Source organism: Scyliorhinus torazame, chromosome 17 (genome assembly GCF_047496885.1).
Source record: "Scyliorhinus torazame isolate Kashiwa2021f chromosome 17, sScyTor2.1, whole genome shotgun sequence".
In the NCBI taxonomy this organism is placed as follows: Eukaryota; Metazoa; Chordata; class Chondrichthyes; order Carcharhiniformes; family Scyliorhinidae; genus Scyliorhinus; species Scyliorhinus torazame.
This window is the reverse complement of record NC_092723.1, coordinates 89152258-89173944: the sequence shown is the minus strand read 5'-3', so window position 1 is coordinate 89173944 and position 21687 is coordinate 89152258. Positions and strand designations below refer to the sequence as shown.

At 50.0% G+C, this 21687-nt stretch overlaps 1 protein-coding gene across 1 annotated transcript in view; it reads right to left on the bottom strand.

Moving 5' to 3' along the window:
- Positions 1-19732, bottom strand: part of rabif (RAB interacting factor) — a 30262-nt gene extending 10530 nt beyond the window's left edge. The window contains exon 1 of the mRNA XM_072480723.1: positions 19511-19732. Within this exon, the coding sequence (XP_072336824.1) occupies positions 19511-19723 (213 nt within the window). The 5' untranslated portion in view covers positions 19724-19732. The remainder of the gene's footprint in view (positions 1-19510) is intronic.
- Between the last annotated feature and the right edge of the window lie 1955 nt (positions 19733-21687).

Here is a 21687-nt window from a genome sequence, read left to right as displayed (position 1 = left end):
ATACTAAAGGGAGAGGTTGAACAGCCAGCTGTCGTGGTGCATATAGGCACCAATGATATCGGCAAAAAACAGAATGAGGTCCTACATGCCGAATTTAGGGAGTTAGGAGATAAATTAAAAAGTAGGACCTCAAAGGTAGTAATCTCAGGATTGCTACCAGTGCCACGTGCTAGTCAGAGTAGAACATAAAAACTAGGAGCAGGAGTAGGCCATCTGGCCCCTCGAGCCTGCTCCGCCATTCAATGAGATCATGGCTGATCTTTACTGGACTCAGCTCCACTTTCCGGCCCGAACACCATAACCCTTAATCCCTTTATTCTTCAAAAAACTATCTTTATCTGAAAAACATTTAATGAAGGAGCCTCTACTGCTTCACTGGGCAAGGAATTCCATAGATTCACAACCCTTTGGGTGAAGAAGTTCCTCCTAAACTCAGTCCTAAATCTACTTCCCCTTATTTTGAGGCTCTGCCCCCGAGTTCTGCTTTCACCCGCCAGTGGAAACAACCTGCCCGCATCTATCCCATCTATTCCCTTCATTATTTTATGTTTCTCTAAGATCCCCCCTCATCCTTCTAAATTCCAACGAGTACAGTCCCAGTCTACTCAACCTCTCCTTGTAATCCAACCCTTTCAGCTCTGGGATTAACCGAGTGAATCTCCTCTGCACACCCTCCAGTGCCAGTACATCCTTTCTCAAGTAAGGAGACCAAAACTGAACACAATACTCCAGGTGTGGCCTCACTAACACCTTATACAACTGCAGCATAACCTCCCTAGTCCTAAACTCCATCCCTCTAGCAATGAAGGACAAAATTCCATTTGCCTTCTTAATCACCTGTTGCACCTGTAAACCAACTTTTTGCGACTGATGCACTCGCACACCCAGGTCTCTCTGCACAGCAGCATGTTTTAATATTTTATCATTTAAATAATAATCCCTTTTGCTGTTACTCCTACCAACATGGATAATCTCACATTTGTCAACATTGTATTCCACCCGAGCCCATTCACTTAAACTATCCAAATCCCTCTGCAGACTTCCGGTATCCTCTGCGCTTTTTGCTTTACCATTCATCTTAGTGTCGTCTGCAAACCTGGACACATTGCCCTTGGTCCCCAACTCCAAATCATTTATGCAAATTGTGAACAATTGTGGGCCCAACATTGATCCCTGAGGGACACCACTAGCTACTGATTGCCAACCAGAGAAACACCCATTAATCCCCACTCTTCGCTTTCTATTAATTAACTAATCCTCTATCCATGCTACTACTTTACCCTTAATGCCATGCATCTTTACCTTTACCCTTAATGCCATGCATCTAAAGCAACCTTTTGTGTGGCACCTTGTCAAAGGCTTTCTGGAAATCCAGATATACCACATCCATTGGCTCCTCGTTATCTACCGCACTGGTAATGTCCTCAAAAAATTCCTCTAAATTAGTTTGGCACGACCTGCCCTTTATGAACCCATGCTGCGTCTGCCCAATGGGACAATTTCCGTTCAGATGCCTCGCTATTTCTTCCTTGATGATAGATTCTAGCATCTTCCCTACTACCGAAGTTAAGCTCACTGGCCTATAATTACTCGCTTTCTGCCTACCTCCTTTTTTTAATGATATGGAGATGCCGGCGTTGGACTGGGGTGAGCACAGTACGAAGTCTTACAACACCAGGTTAAAGTCCAACAGGTTTGTTTCGATGTCACTAGCTTTCGGAGCGCTGCTCCTTCCTCAGGTGAATGAAGAGGTATGTTCCAGAAACAAATATATAGACAAATTCAAAGCTGCCAAACAATGCTTGGAATGTGAGCATTAGCAGGTGATTAAATCTTTACAGATCCAGAGATGGGGTAACCCCAGGTTAAAGAGGTGTGAATTGTCTCAAGCCAGGACAGTTGGTAGGATTTCGCAGGCCAGATGGTGGGGGATGAATGTAATGCGACATGAATCCCAGGTCCCGGTTGAGGCCGCACTCATGTGTGTGGAACTTGGCTATAAGTTTCTGCTCGGCGATTCTGCGTTGTCGCGCGTCCTGAAGTCCGCCTTGGAGAACGCTTACCCGGAAATCAGAGGCAGAATGCCCTTGATTGCTGAAGTGTTTCCCGACTGGAAGGGAAAATTCCTGCCTGGTGATTGTCGCGCGATGTCCGTTCATTCGTTGTCGCAGCGTCTACATGGTCTCGCCAATGTACCACGCTTCGGGACATCCATTCCTGCAGCGTATGAGGTAGACAACGTTGGCCGAGGCGCACGTGTATGTACCGCGTACCTGGTGGGTGGTGTTCTCGCGTGTAATGGTGGTATCTCTTCATTCACCTGAGGAAGGAGCAGCACTCCGAAAGCTAGTGACATCGAAATAAACCTGTTGGACTTTAACCTGGTGTTGTAAGACTTCGTACTGTGCTCCTTTTTTTTTTTAAACAGTGGTGTCACGTTTGCTAATTTCCAATCCACCGGGACCACCACAGAGTCCAGTGAATTTTGGTAAATTATCACTAGTGCATTTGCAATTTCCCTAGCCATCTCTTTTAGCACTCTGGGATGCATTCCATCAGGGCTAGGAGACTTCTCTACCTTTAGCCCCATTAGCTTGTCCATCACTACCTCCTTCGTGATAACAATCCTCTCAAGGTCCTCACCTGTCATAGCCTTATTTCTATCAGTCACTGGCATGTTATTTGTGTCTTCCACTGTGAAGACCGACCCAAAAAACCTGTTCAGTTCCTCAGCCATTTCCTCATCCCCCATTATTAAATCTCCCTTCTCATCCTCTAAAGGACCAATATTTACCTTAGCCACTCTTTTTTGTTTGATATATTTGTCGAAACATTTACTATCTGTTTTTATATTCTGAGCAAGTTTACTCTCAATCTATCTTACTCTTCTTTATAGGTTTTTTAGTAGCTTTCTGTTGCCCCCTAAAGATTTCCCAGTCCCCTAGTCTCCCACTAATCTTTGCCACTTTGTTTGCTTTTTCCTTCAATTTGATACTCTCCCTTATTTCCTTAGATATCCATTGTCGATTTCCCTCTTTCTACCGCCCTTCCATTTTGTTGGTATAAACCTTCGCCGAGCACTGTGAAAAATTGCTTGGAAGGTTCTCCACTGTTCCGAAACTGTTTCACCAAAGTCTTTGCTCCCAGTCTACCTTAGCTAGTTCTTCTCTCATCCCATTGTAATCTCCTTTGTTTAAGCACAAAACACTAGTGTTTGATTTTACCTCCTCACCCTCCATGTATATTTTAAATTCCACCATATTGTGATCGCTCCTTCCGAGAGGATCCCTAACTATGAGATCATGAATCAATCCTGTCTCATTACACAGGACCAGATCTAGGACCACTTGTTCCCTCGTAGGTTCCATTACATACTTTTCCAGGAAACTATCGCGGATACATTCTATAAATTCCTCCTCAAGGTTGCCTTGACCGACCTGGTTAAACCAATCGCCATGTCGATTAAAATTCCCCATGATAACTGCTGTACCATTTCTACACGCATTAGTTATTTCTTTGTTTATTTCCTGCCCCACCATAATGTTACTATTTGGTGGCAGATAGACTACTCCTATCAGTGACTTTTTCGCCTTGCTATCCCTGATTTCCACCCAAATGGATTCAACTTTATCCTCCATAGCACCCATGTCATCCCTTACTATTGCCCGGATGTCATCCTTAAATAACAGAGCCACACCACCTCCCTTACCACCCACTCTGTCCTTCCGATTAGTTTGATACCCTCGGATATTTAACTCCCAGTCGTGACCATCCTTTAACCATGTTTCAGTAACGGCCACTAAATCATAGTCAATCACGATGATTTGCGCCATCAACTCATTTACCTTATTCCGAATACTACGAGCATTCAGGTAAAGTACACTTATGTTGGCTTTTTTTAAACTCTGTTTTGAATCTTGACACCTCGATCAGAAACCTCTCCCAAGTTATATTTCCTCTTAACTTTTCTCCTAATGTTCCTTGTCGTTGAACCCATATCTTCATGTAACAACCTGCCGCGTCGCTTACCATTAATGTTTTTACTTCCAGTTTTATTCCTTTCAGTATTACTTGGCCTATTCACTGAGCTCCCCTCAGCCACTGTACCTTGTACTGTCGCCCTTTTTGATTTTTGACTATGGCTTCTCTGCCTTACACTTTCCCCCTTCCTGCCTTTTGTTTCTGTCCGTTTTACTACCTTCCAACTTCCTGCATCGGTTCCCACCCCCCTGCCACATTAGTTTAAACCCTCCCCAACAGCTCTAGCAAACACCCCACCATGGACATCGGTTCCAGTCCTGCCCAGGTGAAGACCGCCCGGTTTGTACTGGTCCCGCCTCCCCCAGAACCGGTTCCAATGCCCCAGGAATTTGAATCCCTCTGCTGCATGATCTCTCAAGTCATGCATTCATCCTGTCTATCCTGTCATTTCTGTCGTTTAGCGTGTTGGTCACACCGCAGGTGAAAGTTACTGAGGGAGATAGAAAATGGGTTACCAAAAGACAGAGCAAGAGTAGGAAGGCAGTGCAGGTGTCCCCTGCGGTCATCTCCCTGCAAAACAGGAGGGGGGAGGGGTGGCGGCGCGGGCTTAAGTTGGGTGCTCTTTCCAAGAGCCAGTGCAGACTCGATGGGCCAAATGGCCTCCTTCGGCACTGTAAATTCTATTCTATGATCACAGCTGTGCTGAGGGCGGACACCTTGGAGGGTTCAGGCAGCAAGGCACTATGGGTAGAGCTCAAGAATAGGAAGGGTGCTGTCACAATGTTGCCGGTTTATTACAGACCCCCTAACAGCCAGCGGGAGATAGAGGAGCAGATATGCAGAAAGATCTTGGAAAGGTGCATAAACAATCGGGTTGTCATGGTGGGCGATTCCAGAAATTGACTGGGACACACTTACTGCTGGAGACATGGATGGAGCAGAATTTGCAAGGAGCGTCCAGGAGGGTTTCTTGAAACAATATGTAAATAGCCCAACTCAGGAACGGGCCATATTTGACCTGGTGCTGGGGAATGAGCCCAGCCAGGTGAACGAAGTTTCAGTAGATCATTTCGGGAACAACGATCATAATTCTGTAAGTTTTAAGCTGCTACTAGAAAAGGACAAGAGTGGTCCTCGGGTGAAGATTTGGGGAAAGCTAATTACAACAGCATTAGGCAGGATCTGGAGAGTGTTAACTGGGTGAAGCTGTTTGAGGGAAAATCAACATTCGGCATGTGGGAGGATTTCAAATGTCAGTTCATTAGAATTCAGGATCGGTATGTACCTGTAAGGACAAAAGATAAGGGTGGCAAGTATAGGGAACCCTGGATAACGAGGGATATTATGAATCTTGTCAAAAAGAAAAAGAAAGCATTCGTAAGGTTTAAACACTTCGGACAGATGAAGCCCTTGAAGAATATAAATCAAGTAGGAAGGAACGCAAGGTAGGAGTTCAGAAGGCTAAAACAGGTGGGGGAATTGCATTATTGGTTAAGGGGAATATCACAGCTGTGCTGAGGCAGTACATCTTGGAGGGTTCAGGCAGCGAGGCAATATAGGTAGAGCTCAGGAATAGGAAGTGTGGGGCTTCTGGTTGCGGCTATGCCTAGGTAGGTCGCACGTTCGGCAGCTCCCGCCGGGAACGGACTTTTGGGCTCTCTAGAGGGGCCCCAACGGCAATTGTTCGACATCTTCCAGTGTGGGAAGGTGACAGCAAGGTCCCCCCGACATTATATGGATTGGACCAGGAGTGGAGCGGTGAAAAAAGTGATCTTGGAGCAGAGAAAAGTGAGAGGGAGGAAAAACAAAATGGCGGCGGGTGGAGACCAAGCAGCATGGGCGCAGTGGTCGCAGGAGCAGCAGGGGTTTCTTAAACGCTGCTTTGAGGAGCTGAAAACCGAAATGCTGGCGCCGATGAAGGCGGCGATTGAGAAGCTAGTGGAGACCCAGAAGGCCCAGGGGGCGGCGATCCGGGAGGTGCGGCAAAAGGCCTCGGAGAACGAGGACGAGATCTTGGGCCTGGCGGTGAAGGTGGAGCCGCACGAGGCGCTGCACAAGAGGTGGGCGGAAAGATTTGAGGGCCTGGAGAATAGGTCGAGGAAGAATCTTCGGATTCTGGATATCCCCGAAGGAGTGGAGGGGCCCGGTGCTGGGGCATATGTGAGCACGATGCTCAGTTCGCTGATGGGCGCGGGAGGCTTCCCGAGACCCCTGGAGCTAGATGGGGCTCACCGGGTCCTAGCAAGGAGATCCAAGGCCAACGAGCCGTCAAGGTCTGTAGTGGTGAGGTTTCACCGCTTTATGGACAGAGTGTGTGTCCTGAGATGGGCCAAGAAAGAGCGGAGCAGCAGGTGGGAGAACACGGAGATCCAAATCTACCAGGACTGGCGTGCAGAGGTGGCTAAGAAGAGAGCTGGTTTCAATCGGGCTAAGGCGGTGCTCCATCGGAAAGGGGTGAAGTTCGTAATGCTGCAGCCAGCGCGATTGTGGGTCACGTTCCAGGATCGGCACCACTATTTCAAAACGCCTGATGAGGCATGGAGCTTTATACGGACTGAAAAGTTGGACTCAAATTGAGGATTTGTTGTGGGGGGATGTTTACGGTGTATATGGTGTTTATTACGTTTAGGGAATGTTCCTTTGGTTTGGGTGCTGGATGGGGATGGGTGAAGGGATTTGATGGGGAGACTGTGGGAGAGTGTGGGCGTCAGTGTTGGAGGGGCAGACCCCCACGAAGGAAGAGGGGGAGTGGAGCCGGCCCGGGGATGGGGAATTGGGGTAAGGCCGCAAAAGGAGCTGCGCCAGAGGGGGCTGGGCCGGCTCAGGGAAGCGCGGGCTTTTTCCCGCGCTAGGTAAGGACGGGGGGGGCGGGGGGATGGGCGGTGCTGGAGAGGAGCGCACACTGACGGCCAGGGAGGGGGGGATTCTCACACTGGGGGGGGGGGGTCGATGGAATGGCGGGAGAGGCCGCGGTCAGCAGGAGTCAGCTGACTTACGGGAGTATTATGGGGGGAGCAAAGGGGCTAGATGTGGATCTAGCGGGAGGGGGGGGGTATAGGGTTGCTGCTGCATTGGCCAAAGGGGAGCTGGAAGTAGGAGAGGTGGTCGGGGCGGGGGTCCGCCGTATGGGGGACTGGAGGGTGCGGGAGGCGTGGGCACGTGGCTGGCCTAGAAAAGGAGATGGCTAGTCGGCGGTGGGTGGGGGGGTGAGTAGCCCCCCAATCCGGCTGATAACTTGGAATGTGAGGGGCCTGAACGGGCCGGTCAAGAGGGCCCGGGTGTTCGCGCACTTAAAGGGACTGAAGGCAGACGTGGTTATGCTCCAGGAGACACATTTGAAGGTGGCAGATCAGGTTAGGCTGAGAAAGGGATGGATAGGACAGGTATTCCATTCAGGGCTGGATGCGAAGAACAGAGGGGTTGCAATACTGGTGGGGAAGCGGGTGTCGTTTGAGGCAATGAATATTGCAGTGGATAATGGAGGTCGATATGTGATGGTGAGCGGTAGGTTGCAGGGCGTGCGGGTGGTACTGGTAAACGTATATGCCCTGAACTGGGATGATGCCGGATTTATGAAACGCATGCCGAGTCGGATTCCGGATCTGGAGGTAGGAAGCTTGATAATGGGGGGGGGGGGGGGGTGGATTTCAACACAGTGCCGGACCCAGCACTGGACCGCTCCAGGTCAAAAGACGGGTAAGAGGCCGGCTGCGGCCAAGGTGCTTAGGGGTTTATGGACCAGATGGGGGGAGTGGATCCATGGAGGTTTGTCAGGCCCCTGGCCAGGGAATTTTCATTCTTTTCCCACGTCCAAAGAGCCTACTCCCGGATAGATTTCTTTATTTTGAGTAGGGCGCTAATCCCGAAAGTGGAGGGAACGGAGTATTCGGCCACAGCCATCTCAGACCACGCCCCGCACTGGGTGGAGCCGGAGAGGAAAGGGACCAGCGCCTTCTGTGGCGTTGTGATGTGGGATTATTGGCGGATGAGGTGTGCGGGCGGGTGCGGGGGTGCATTGAAAGATATTTGGAGGCCAACAACAACGGGGAGGTGCAGGTGGGGGTAGTCTGGGAGGCGCTGAAGGCGGTGGTCAGGGGAGAGTTAATCTCTATCAGGGCCCACACGGAGAAGAGAGAGGGAGAGGGAGAGGTTGGTGGGGGAGATCTTAAGGGTGGACAGGAGATATGCAGAGGCCCCCGAGGAGGGACTACTCAGGGAGCGGCGGAACCTCCAGACAGAGTTCGGCCTGTTGACCACAGGGAAAGCAGAGGCACAGTGGAGGAAAGCGCAAGGGGTGACGTATGAGTATGGGGAGAAGGCGAGTCGGATGCTGACACACCAGCTTCGTAAGAGGGAGGCAGCGAGGGAGACAGGTGGAGTTAAGGATAGCGGGGGGAATACGGTGCGGTGTGCGGGGAGAATAAATGAGGTATTTAGGGACTTCTGTGGGGGTCTGTACAGATCTGAGCCCCCACCGGGGTAAGAGGGGATGCGACGATTTTTGGATCAGCTGAGGTTCCCGAGGGTGGAGGAGCAGGAGGTGGTTGGTTTAGGGGCGCCAATTGGGGTGGAGCAGCTGGTTAAAGGATTGGGGAGCATGCAGGCGGGGAGGGCCCCCAGGGCCAGATGGGTTCCCGGTCGAGTTTCACAGGAAATACGTGGACCTGCTAGACCCGTTGCTAGTGAGGACTTTCAATAAGGCAAGGGAGGGGGGGGGGGACCTTGCCCCCGACAATGTCCGGGGCGCTGATCTCTCTGATCCTGAAGCGGGACAAGGACCCACTGTATATGTGGGTCGTATAGACTGATCTCTCTCCTCAATGTGGATGCTAAGTTGCTGGCAAAAGTGCTGGCTACGAGAATTGAGGACTGTGTCCCGGGGTTGATTCACAAGGACCAGACGGGGTTTGTAAATGGCAGGCAGCTAAACACCAATGTGCGGAGGCTCCTCAATGTGATTATGATGCCCTCAGTGGAGGGAGAAGCGGAGGTAGTGGCAGCTATGGACGCGGAGAAGGCCTTCAACCGGGTGGAGTGGGAGTATCTTTGGGAAGTGCTGCGGAGGTTTGGGTTCGGGGAGGGGTTCATCAGCTGGGTCAGGTTGCTATATAGAGCCCCGGTGGCGAGTGTGGCTACGAATCGGCGGATGTCGGAGTACTTTCGGCTGTACCGAGGGACGAGGCAGGGGTGCCCCCTGTCCCCCTTGTTGTTTGCATTGGCAATTGAGCCTCTGGCCATGGCACTAAGGGAGTCCAGGAAATGGAGGGGACTGGTCCGAGGGGGAGAGGAACATCGGGTGCCGCTGTATGCGGACAACCTGTTGCTGTATGTGGCAGATCCAGTGGAGGGGATGGCGGAGGTCATGCGGATCCTAAGGGAGTTTGGGGACTTCTCGGGGTATAAGCTCAATGTCGGGAAAAGGGAGCTCTTTGTGGTGCATCCAGGGGCGAGGGAAAGGGGATAGACGACCTACCGTTGAAGAGGGCGGAAAGGAGCTTTCGGTACTTAGGGATCCAAGTGGCTAGGAGTTGGGGGGCCTTGCACAAGCTCAATTTGACACGGTTGGTGGAGCAGATGGAGGAGAATTTCAAAAGACGGGATGTGCTGCCACTCTCGCTAGCGGGCAGGGTGCAGTCGGTTAAAATGATGGTCCTCCCGAGGTTTCTCTTTGTGTTCCAGTGCCTTCCCATTATGATCCCCAAGGCCTTTTTCAAACGGGTAGGTAGGAGCATCATGGGTTTCGTGTGGGCAAATAAGACCCCGAGGGTAAAGAGGGTGTTTCTGGAGCGTAGTAGGGACAGGGAGGGCTGGCGCTGCTGAATTTGTGCAGCTATTATTGGGCTGCCAATGTGGCGATGATTCGTAAGTGGGTAATGGAGGGTGAGGGGGCGACGTGGAAGAGGTTGGAGATGGCGTCCTGTGTGGGCACGAGCCTGAGGGTGCTGGCGACGGCACCGCTGCCGCTCTCGCCAACAAGGTACACCACAAGTTCGGTGGTGGCGGCGGCGTTGAAGATCTGGGGGCAGTGGAGACGACACAGGGGCGAGGTGGGAGCCTCGGTTTGGTCCCCGATTCAGGAGAACCATCGGTTCGTCCCGGGAAGGATGGATGGGGGATTTCGGAGCTGGCATCGGGCAGGGATCAGAAGAATGGGGGACCTGTTTATAGATGGGAAGTTTGCGAGCCTAGGGGCGCTGGAGAAGTTTGGGTTACCCCCAGGAAATGCTTTCAGGTATATGCAAGTGAGGGCGTTTGTGAGGCGGCAGGTGAGGGAATTCCCGCTGCTCACGGCACAGGGGATTCAGGACAGGGTGATTTCGGGTGTATGGGTTGGAGAAGGCAAGGTTTCGGCGATCTACCAGGAGCTGAAAGAAGAGGAGGCCTCGGTAGAGGAGATAAAGGTCAAGTGGGCGGGGGAGCTTGGGGAGGAGATAGATGAGGGTCTGTGGACTGATGCCCTGAGGAGGGTTAATTCTTCCTCCTCTTGCGCCAGGCTCAGCCTAATACAATTCAAGGTTACTCACAGAGCGCATATTACAGGGGCGAGGTTGAGTAGGTTCTTTGGGGTGGAGGACAGGTGTGGGAGGTGCTCGGGAAGCCCGGCGAATCACGTCCACATGTTCTGGTCGTGCCCGGCACTGGATGGGTTTTGGAGGGGTTTCGCGAGGCCTATGTCCAAGGTGGTGAAAGTCCAGGTCAAGCCGAGTTGGGGGCTGGCAGTATTTGGGGTAACGGACGAGCCAGGAGTGCAGGAGGCGAAAGAGGCCGGTATCCTGGCCTTTGCGTCCCTGGTAGCCCGGCGGAGGATCTTGCTAATGTGGAAGGACGCAAAGCCCCCCAGTGTGGAAGCCTGGATAAATGACATGGCAAGATTCATTAAGCTGGAGAGGATAAAGTTTGCCTTATGAGGTGGCAACCGTTCCGAGACTATCTTGTGGAGCGTTAGGAGGTCAGCAGCAGCAGCAACCCAAGGGTCGGTGGTCTCTTTCAGGGGGGAATTCGGGTGGGTGGGGGGGGCTTCCCTATGGGTACCTTTGAATGTCATATGGGGGGGGTTACTGTATATGGGGGAAACCCAATTATGAGTTTTGTATAATTTTTGTGTTTCTTTCTTTTTGTTATTTTGGGGGGGGTAATTTTTGTTAAAAATTCTGCTGGAAAATTTGAATGAACATTTTTTTTTAAAGGAATAGGAAGTGTGCTGTGACAATGTTGGGGGTTTACTACTAACAGCCAGCGGGAGATAGAGGAGCAGATCTTGGAGAGATGCATAAACAATAGAGTTGTTGTAGTCATTGGCAAACAGGATTAAGGAAAACCCTCAGGCATTTTATACATATGTAAAGAGCAAGAGGGTAGGCAGAGAAAGGGTTGGTCTATTCAAGGAGGGAATCTATGTATGGAACCAGAGGAAATGGGAGATACACTAAATTAATACTTTGCCTCAGTATTCACCAAGGTGAAGGACTTGGGTGTGTAGATATTCTGAGTCATGTTGATATTAATTAAGAGGAAGAGTTGGGCATCTTAAAAAGCATTGAAGTCTTTAAGTCCCCAGGACCTGATGGGATTTACCCCAGAATACTGAGGGAGGCAAGGGAGGAAATTGCTGGGGCCTTGACAATAATCTTTGTAACCTCATTGGAACTTCACCTGTAGCCAGAGGACTGGAAAGTAGCCAATGCTGTTCCATTGTTTATGAAGGGCAGCAGGGAAAATCCAGGAAATTATAGGCCGGTGAGCCTTACATCAGTGGTAGGGAAACTATTGGAAAAGATTCTTAGAGATAGGATTGACTCATATTTGAAACAAATGGACTTATTAGAGATTGTCAGCATGGTTTTGTGAAGGGGAGGTAGTGCCTCACTTATTTGCTCGAGTTTTCGAGGAAGTAACAAAGACGATAGCTGTTGTACACATGGACTTCAGTAAAGACTTTGACAAGGTACCTGCATGTAGGAATTACACAATAAATGGTAGAACTCTTGCAAGTACTGACAGGCAGAGTTCTGGGCGTGCATATCCACCTATCACTGAAAGTGGCAACGCATGTGGATAAGGTGGCCAAGAAGGCATAAGGCATGCTGTCCTTCATCGGTCAGGGCATTGAATATAAAAATTGGCAAGTCATGTTGCAGCTTAATTAGGCCTCATTTGGAATATTGCGTACAATTCTGGTCGCCACACTACCAGAAGGACGTGGATGCTTTGGAGAGGGTATAGAAGCGGTTTACTAGAATGTTGCCTGGTATGGAGGGCATTAGCAAGAAGAGGTTTGATAAATTCGGTCTGTTCTCACTGGAACGACAGAGGTTGAGAGGCGACCTAATAGAGGTCTACAAGATTACGAGTGGCATGGACAGAGTGGATAGTCAGATGCTCTTTCCTAGGGTAGAAGAGTCAAGTACTAGAGGACATAGGTTTAAAGTACGTGGGGTAAAGTTTCGAACAGATGTGCGAGGCAAGTTTTATTTTATACACAGAGGGTGGTAAATATATGGAACGCGCTGCCTGGGGAGGTGGTAGGAGCAGGTTTCGATAGTGACATTTAAGGGACATCTAGGCAAACATATGAATAGGGTGGGAATGGAAGGTACGGACTCCGTAAGTGCAGACGGTTTTAGTTTAGGCATGTACCATGGTCGGCGCAGGCTTGGAGGCTGAAGGGTCTGTTCCTGCACTGTATTGTTCTTTGTTCAAACAATTACATGTCTGTTAGCCTTTATTGCAAGGTGATTGCAACATAAGAATAAAGAAGATTTATGTCAACCATATAGGGTTTTGGTGAGATCATACCTGGAAAACTGTTTGCAATTTTGGCCTCCATATTAAGGAAGTATACAGTTGGTGGTGTAAAGGGAACGTTCACTAAATTGGCCCCCGAGATGTGATGGTTGTCCGATGGTAAGGCTGAATAAATTTAGAAGAATGAGTGGATCTCATTGAAACATACAGGTGCTGAGTAATTCTTTCCCCTGGCTTGGGAATCTAAAACATGGGGCACAATATTCGGATAAGGGGCTGATCATTTTGGACTGAAAGGAGGAGAAATTTCTTCACTCAAGGGCTGTGAATCATAGAATCCTGACAGTGCAGAAGGAGGCAATTAGAGTTTGCACCGACCCTCGGAAAGAGCACCCTCCCTAGGCCAACTCCCCGCAAACCCACAACCCCACCTAACCTTTGGACACTATGGGGCAATTTCACATGGTCAATCCATCTAACCTGCACATCTTTGGACTGTGGGAGGAAACCAGAGCACACGGAGGAAACCCACGCAGACATGAGGAGAATGTACAAACTCTACAGTCACCAGAGGTCAGAATTGAACCTGGGTCCCTGGAGCTGTGAGGCAGCAGTGCTAACAACTGTGCCCACATGAATACTCTGCAATTCCCGATCTGAGGGCTGTGGATGCTCCATCATTCAATATATTTAAAGCTGAAGAGACAGATTTTTGGTTCCCCCGGGTATCAAGGGATAATGACAGGCTGGTGGAGTTGAAACCCTAGATTAGCCAGGATCATATTGAATGGAAGAGCAGGCTCGACTTTGTATGATTTTCTCCTGTTTCTATTTGCTATGTTCTTAAAAACTATTGGATTTTAATGGTGGCGACAGGGGGTAGGGGGCAGATACAAAGTGGTGAAAGCTATGTTAGTTATATAGAGACAAAAGGAGGATGCTGGAAAACCTCAGCAGGTCTGGTAGCCACTGTAGGGCGCAGAGTTTACGTTTCGAGCCCACTTGGCTCTTCTTCAGAACTGAAGACATGGGAAATATGTTGAACATGAAACTGTAGCTGGGAGAGATTGCAATGAAATGTAGCAAACTTAAGATCAAAAAACCAATGGCCTGATGTGGGATGGAGTCTGGCTTGCTTGCATTGAGATAACACGTGTGCGACATTCTAAAAAATGGAGTTTAAGATGGAGGAGAAAGCTCAGTCGAAAGCTGCTGAACTCAGTGTTGAGTCCTGTAACATGCCCAACCAGAAGATGAGATGCTGCTCTTCCAGTTTGCATTGAGCTTTACTGGAGCATTGCAGAACGCCAAGGACGGACATCTGGGCATGAGAGCAAGGTGCTGAGTTAAAATGGCAAGAGACAGGAAGATTGGGGTCACGCTTTCAGAATGAGTGACGGTGTGAGAACAGCTGGTGAGTGGTGAGTCAGTTTCAGCGGGAGCATTGCGGAAGGAGGTTGCTGGGAGGTAAGTCAACCTTTAAAAGCACTTGTCTTTGCAGGGGCAGGCCAGTCGATTTCGGCGGGAGAACAGCTGGTGAGTCAGTTCCAGCGGGAGCATTGCGGAAGGAGGTTGCTGGGAGGTAAGTCAACCTTTAAAAGCACTTGTCTTTGCAGGGGCAGGCCAGTCGATTTCGGCGGCGTGAGAACAGCTGGCTGGTTAGTCAATTTCAGCAGGAGCTGAGAATTCTTCTTTTTTTTTATTTTAAATTAGTTTTTTAGGCGGGAACAGGAAGTCGACCCGCGGACGTCTGGGAAGACCCTCCCCAATAAATTCTGGTGGAGAGGAAACCCGAGACACTACACGTGTAGTGTCTCCCACCCGCCCTCCTCCTCTAACCTAATAATAAAACCCATTGGTCTGAGGTAAGTACCATATTTTATTATATTGTTATTATTTTTTAGCCAGATCTTGGTAGAAAGTTAGAGGAATGGCAGGGAAGGGAGTGCAATGTTCCTCCTGCAGGATGTTTGAGGTGAGGGATGCAGTTAGTGTCCCTGCTGATTTTACCTGCAGGAAGTGCTGCCATCTCCAGCTCCTCCAAGACCGAGTTAGGGAACTGGAGCTGGAGTTGGAAGAACTTCGGATCATTCGGGAGGCAGAAGGGGTCATAGATAGCAGCTTCAGGGAATTAGTTACACCAAAGATTGGAGATAGGTGGGTAACTGTAAGTGGGACTGGGAAAAAACAGTCAGTGCAGGGATCCCCTGCGGTCGTACCCCTGAGAAACAAGTATACCGCTTTGGATACTTGTGGGGGGGACGGCTTACCAGGGGTAAGCCATGGGGTACGGGCCTCTGGCACGGAGTCTGTCCCTGTTGCTCAGAAGGGAAGGGGGGAGAGGAGCAGAGCATTAGTAATTGGGGACTCTATAGTCAGGGGCACAGATAGGAGATTTTGTGGGAGCGTGAGAGACTCACGTTTGGTATGTTGCCTCCCAGGTGCAAGGGTACGTGATGTCTCGGATCGTGTTTTCCGGGTCCTTAGGGGGAGGGGGAGCAGCCCCAAGTCGTGGTCCACATTGGCACCAACGACATAGGTAGGAAAGGGGACAAGGATGTCAGGCAGGCTTTCAGGGAGCTAGGATGGAAGCTCAGAACTAGAACAAACAGAGTTGTTATCTCTGGGTTGTTGCCCGTGCCACGTGATAGTGAGATGAGGAATAAGGAGAGAGAGCATTTAAACACGTGGCTACAGGGATGGTGCAGGCGGGAGGGATTCAGATTTTTGGATAACTGGGGCTCTTTCTGGGGAAGGTGGGACCTCTACAGACAGGATGGTCTACATCTGAACCTGAGGGGCACAAATATCCTGGGGGGGAGATTTGTTAGTGCTCTTTGGGGGGGTTTAAACTAATGCAGCAGGGGCATGGGAACCTGGATTGTAGTTTTAGGGTAAGGGAGAATGAGAGTATAGAGGTCAGGAGCACAGATTTGACATCGCAGGAGGGGGCCAGTGTTCAGGTAGGTGGTTTGAAGTGTGTCTACTTCAATGCCAGGAGTATACGAAACAAGGTAGGGGAACTGGCAGCGTGGGTTGGTACCTGGGACTTCGATGTTGTGGCCATTTCGGAGACATGGATAGAGCAGGGACAGGAATGGATGTTGCAGGTTCCGGGGTTTAGGTGTTTTAGTAAGCTCAGAGAAGGAGGCAAAAGAGGGGGAGGTGTGGCGCTGCTAGTCAAGAGCAGTATTACGGTGGCGGAGAGGATGCTAGATGGGGACTCTTCTGCCGAGGTAGTATGGGCTGAAGTTAGAAACAGGAAAGGAGAGGTCACCCTGTTGGGAGTTTTTTTATAGGCCTCCTAATAGTTCTAGGGATGTAGAGGAAAGGATGGCGAAGATGATTCTGGATATGAGCGAAAGTAACAGGGTAGTTATTATGGGAGATTTTAACTTTCCAAATATTGACTGGAAAAGATATAGTTCGAGTACAATAGATGGGTCGTTTTTTGTACAGTGTGTGCAGGAGGGTTTCCTGAAACAATATGTTGACAGGCCAACAAGAGGCGAGGCCACGTTGGATTTGGTTTTGGGTAATGAACCAGGCCAGGTGTTGGATTTGGAGGTAGGAGAGCACTTTGGGGACAGTGACCACAATTCGGTGACGTTTACGTTAATGATGGAAAGGGATAAGTATACACCGCAGGGCAAGAGTTATAGCTGGGGGAAGGGCAATTATGATGCCATTAGACGTGACTTGGGGGGGATAAGGTGGAGAAGTAGGCTGCAAGTGTTGGGCACACTGGATAAGTGGGGCTTGTTCAAGGATCAGCTACTGCGTGTTCTTGATAAGTATGTACCGGTCAGACAGGGAGGAAGGCGTCGAGCGAGGGAACCGTGGTTTACCAAGGAAGTGGAATCTCTTGTTAAGAGGAAGAAGGAGGCCTATGTGAAGGTGAAGTGTGAAGTTTCGGTTGGGGCGATGGATAGTTACAAGGTAGCGAGGAAGGATCTAAAGAGAGAGCTAAGACGAGCAAGGAGGGGACATGAGAAGTATTTGGCAGGAAGGATCAAGGAAAACCCAAAAGCTTTCTATAGGTATGTCAGGAATAAGCGAATGACTAGGGAAAGAGTAGGACCAGTCAAGGACAGGGATGGGAAATTGTGTGTGGAGTCTGAAGAGATAGGCGAGATACTAAATGAATATTTTTCGTCAGTATTCACTCAGGAAAAAGATAATGTTGTGGAGGAGAATGCTGAGCCCCAGGCTAATAGAATAGATGGCATTGAGGTACGTAGGGAAGAGGTGTTGGCAATTCTGGACAGGCTGAAAATAGATAAGTCCCCGGGACCTGATTGGATTTATCCTAGGATTCTATGGGAGGCCAGGGAAGAGATTGCTGGACCTTTGGCTTTGATTTTTATGTCATCATTGGCTACAGGAATAGTGCCAGAGGACTGGAGGACAGCAAATGTGGTCCCTTTGTTCAAAAAGGGGAGCAGAGACAACCCCAGCAACTATAGGCCGGTGAGCCTCACGTCTGTAGTGGGTAAAGTCTTGGAGGGGATTATAAGAGACAAGATTTATAATCATCTAGATAGGAATAATATGATCAGGGATAGTCAGCATGGCTTTGTGAAGGGTAGGTCATGCCTCACAAACCTTATTGAGTTCTTTGAGAAGGTGACTGAACAGGTAGACGAGGGTAGAGCAGTTGATGTGGTGTATATGGATTTCAGCAAAGCGTTTGATAAGGTTCCCCACGGTAGGCTATTGCAAAAAATACGGAGGCTGGGGATTGAGGGTGATTTAGAGATGTGGATCAGAAATTGGCTAGCTGAAAGAAGACAGAGGGTGGTGGTTGATGGGAAATGTTCAGAATGGAGTACAGTCACAAGTGGAGTACCACAAGGATCTGTTCTGGGGCCGTTGCTGTTTGTCATTTTTATCAATGACCTAGAGGAAGGCGCAGAAGGGTGGGTGAGTAAATTTGCAGACGATACTAAAGTCGGTGGTGTTGTCGATAGTGTGGAAGGATGTAGCAGATTACAGAGGGATATAGATAAGCTGCAGAGCTGGGCCGAGAGGTGGCAAATGGAGTTTAATGTAGAGAAGTGTGAGGTGATTCACTTTGGAAGGAATAACAGGAATGCGGAATATTTGGCGAATGGTAAAGTTCTTGAAAGTGTGGATGAGCAGAGGGATCTAGGTGTCCATGTACATAGATCCCTGAAAGTTGCCACCCAGGTTGATAGGGTTGTGAAGAAGACCTATGGAGTGTTGGCCCTTATTGGTAGAGGGATTGAGTTCCGGAGTCGGGAGGTCATGTTGCAGCTGTACAGAACTCTGGTACGGCCGCATTTGGAGTATTGCGTACAGTTCTGGTCACCGCATTATAGGAAGGACGTGGAGGCTTTGGAGCGGGTGCAGAGGAGATTTACCAGGATGTTGCCTGGTATGGAGGGAAAATCTTATGAGGAAAGGCTGATGGACTCGAGGTTGTTTTCGTTGGAGAGAAGAAGGTTAAGAGGAGACTTAATAGAGGCATACAAAATGATCAGGGGGTTGGATAGGGTGGACAGTGAGAGCCTTCTCCCGCGGATGGATATGGCTGGCACGAGGGGACATAACTTTAAACTGAGGGGTAATAGATATAGGACAGAGGTCAGAGGTAGGTTCTTTACGCAAAGAGTAGTGAAGCCGTGGAATGCCCTACCTGCTACAGTGGTGAACTCGCCAACATTGAGGGCATTTAAAAGTTTATTGGATAAACATATGGATGATAATGGCATAGTGTAGGTTGGATGGCTTTTGTTTCGGTGCAACATCGTGGGCCGAAGGGCCTGTACTGCGCTGTATTGTTCTATGTTCTATGTTCTATGTTCAGTAGAGCGGTCATCCAGTCTGTTTATCATAGAATTTACAGTGCAGAAGGAGGCCATTCGGCCCATCAAGTCTGCACCAGCTCTTGGAAAGAGCACCTACCCAAGGTCAACATCGCCACCCTATCTCCATAACCCAGTAACCCCACCCAACACGAAGGGCAATTTTGGACACTAAGGGCAATTTATCATGGCCAATCCACCTAACCTTTTTTACTCTCCCCAATATAGAGGTAGCCACATTGATAATAATCTTTATTAGTGTCACAAGTAAGTTTACATTAACACTGCAATGAAGTTACTGTGAAAATCTCCTAGTCGCCACACTCTGGCGCCTGTTCGGGTACACAGAGGGATTCACCTAACAAGCACGTCTTTCGGCACTTGTGGGAGGAAACCGGAGCACCTGGAGGAAACACATGCAGACACAGGGAGAATATGCAGACTCCGCACGATGACCCGAGCCGTTAATCGAACATTGGTCCCTGGCGCTGTGAAGCAACAGTGGTACCCATAGCCAGGTAGAGTAAACCAAACTTAAATGTTGTTTCATCTGAAAGGACTGTTTGGTGCCGCTGACATTTAAGAGGGAGGAGGTAAAGGAGGTGTTGCACCTTCTGCGATTGAAAGAGATGCTGCTGGAAGGAGAGTTGGGAGTGATACGAGTGGTGGACATCATGCTGGAGCTGGCAGAAGACCCTTGAATATAAAGTCTATCACAGGAAATGAAGACCGAGAGGTCAAGGAAGGTAAGACGTATCGGAGATGGGCCAAGTGAAGAAAACCCAACGCCCCACTGCTGGCAATACTCATTGCACAAGCCCCTGCAGCCCGCCTCCCATTCAAACCGCCCCTAACCTCTCCCCTTCTCCCAAAGCCTTCCTCGCATTAAACAGCTCCACCACCGCCCGCCCGGCAAAGTCATGTCCTCCTCACCGAACTGCAACCCCCACCCTCACCTCTCTCCGCCGGTACCGCGCTGTCCCCGGGCTCAGCACCCGGGAGCCACACCGCTCGCACAGAACCGCCTTCCCGTTGGTGCCGGCGGCGCTGACTAGGCCGGAGATGCGAGGCCCGAGCCGGGCCTCAGGCTGCTCAGGGCACTCGGCCGCCGCCGCTCCGCTTCCTGGCTCCATGGCGGCTCCGGACCCGAAAACACACAACTTCCGCATCCGGTCCCCGTCACCTGGCGGCAAGTCCGACCCCCAGCGGCCACGCTCGGAATCACAGTCCGGCCATTCGGCCGCTGCTCGGGAGCCTTCTCCTGTCACTGAGACCAACTGAGCAACTCCGTTAAATACCCACATAAGTCAAAATCCTCCAAACCTGACAGGAAAAGATTTTGTGAGGGGAAACCTGGCCGCAGCCTTCCACTGTCCCTTCGCTACCCCCTCCACTTGTCCCTCCACTATCCGTTCCACTGCCCCTCCACTACCCCCTTGTCATCATGTGCAGACATGATGATATACAGGCAGGCACAGACAAGCAGCTAACGGACACAGAGAACAGGACATGACCAATAAGCAGGCAGGTCACTCGGGTGGGATCTGACTATAAAAGACACGAGGCACTCACACTCTGCCTCTTTCCACTGATGAACATCTGGAGAGTCAGTCAAGGGTGTTGGTACAATCTCACACCTCCACCACGTGGCTAAGAGCTAGTCTGGTTTTGTCAGACACAGTAACCACAATTAAGTTAGCAGAGAGTCGAACTCACAGAAAACTGTGCTAACTGCTGTTAGTTCAATAAACCTGATTGAACTAACTAAAAGGTCTGGAGTATCTTTTTAATCTAAGCTGCATCCAGTTGCAGCCAGTGTACCTAACATGACATGATACCAGGAGACTACTAATTTAACGTGGCTTACCTCAGTCCGTTCCGTGACGACCAGCAAATGTATCCCGGCACCATGGAGAAGATTCAGGCTCCTCACCAGCTCAGGACCTCCGGCAATCTCAGTGCCAACTGGCGGACATTCAAGCAAAAGTTTTTGCTGTACATCGCAGCCTCAGACCTCGAAGGTGCGTTTGATGCAAGAAAGATTGCACTTCTCCTCTCAACTGCGGGTGATAAAGCCATCCAACTCTTCAACTCGTTTAACTACACTGAAGGCCAGGACAAGACAAAATTTCAGACCATCCTGGACAAGTTCGAGAATCATTGTGAAGTGGATACCAATGAAATCTTCGAGCGCTACATATTCAAACAACGTCTTCAAGGTAAAGATGAATCTTTCAATGCCTTCTTAACTAACCTCCGCCTGCTCGCGCTGTCCTGCAACTTTGGTGATATTGCTGACTCCATGATCAGAGACCAAATAGTGTTTGGAGTTCACTCTGATCCTCTGAGAGAGCAGCTCTTAAAAATCAAGCATATGATCCTGCCAGTCGCGATTAAAACATGTTACAGTGCATGAGCATGCAAAAAAAAAATCAGTATTCCCAATACAAATCGTCTGAAAATGAGAAACTTGCCTCCCACGAGGCAGAGAGTGTGCAGGACATCTCCCGGATGCAGCGCCTCAGCATTGAAGACAGTGGCCATCTTGCTCGCTTTTCCCGGAGCCCCACGCATGCGCGATGCGAATGGGATAACGAAGCAGCCGACACCCACACTGCGCAGGTGCAGACATCTGCCGACCGCACTGTGCATGTGCGACAACGTACACCGCATCATGACATGCCCGAACTGCGGCAACGCCCACTTAAAGGGACACTGCCCTGCAAGAGGCAGGCGATGTTTGAACTGCGGGAAGCCTGGACACTATGCTGCCTTGTGCAGATCTGCACTACTAGTCAGAGGCCAGCGCTCCCAATTCCGACGACGGCGCATCCAGAATGTGCAACGACGATTACAGGATTCTGATCCTGGCAGTACAACGGGTCCAGAAGACGAGTGCCTGGAGTCCGCCTACCGAGTGGGCATCATTACCACATGTGAACATGCCACACCTAACTCACCTCGCATTCAGTCCATCCTCGCTGTGGATTCGGAGGACAAATGGCGTGCGGTGATGCAGGTCAACCGCTGCTCCATCCAGTTCAAGCTGGACACAGGTGCTTTGCCAACCTCCTCTCACAGGCAGACTTCAAACGCATCAAGAAGCCCCCAAGGTCCTTCCAGCAGCCTGCCA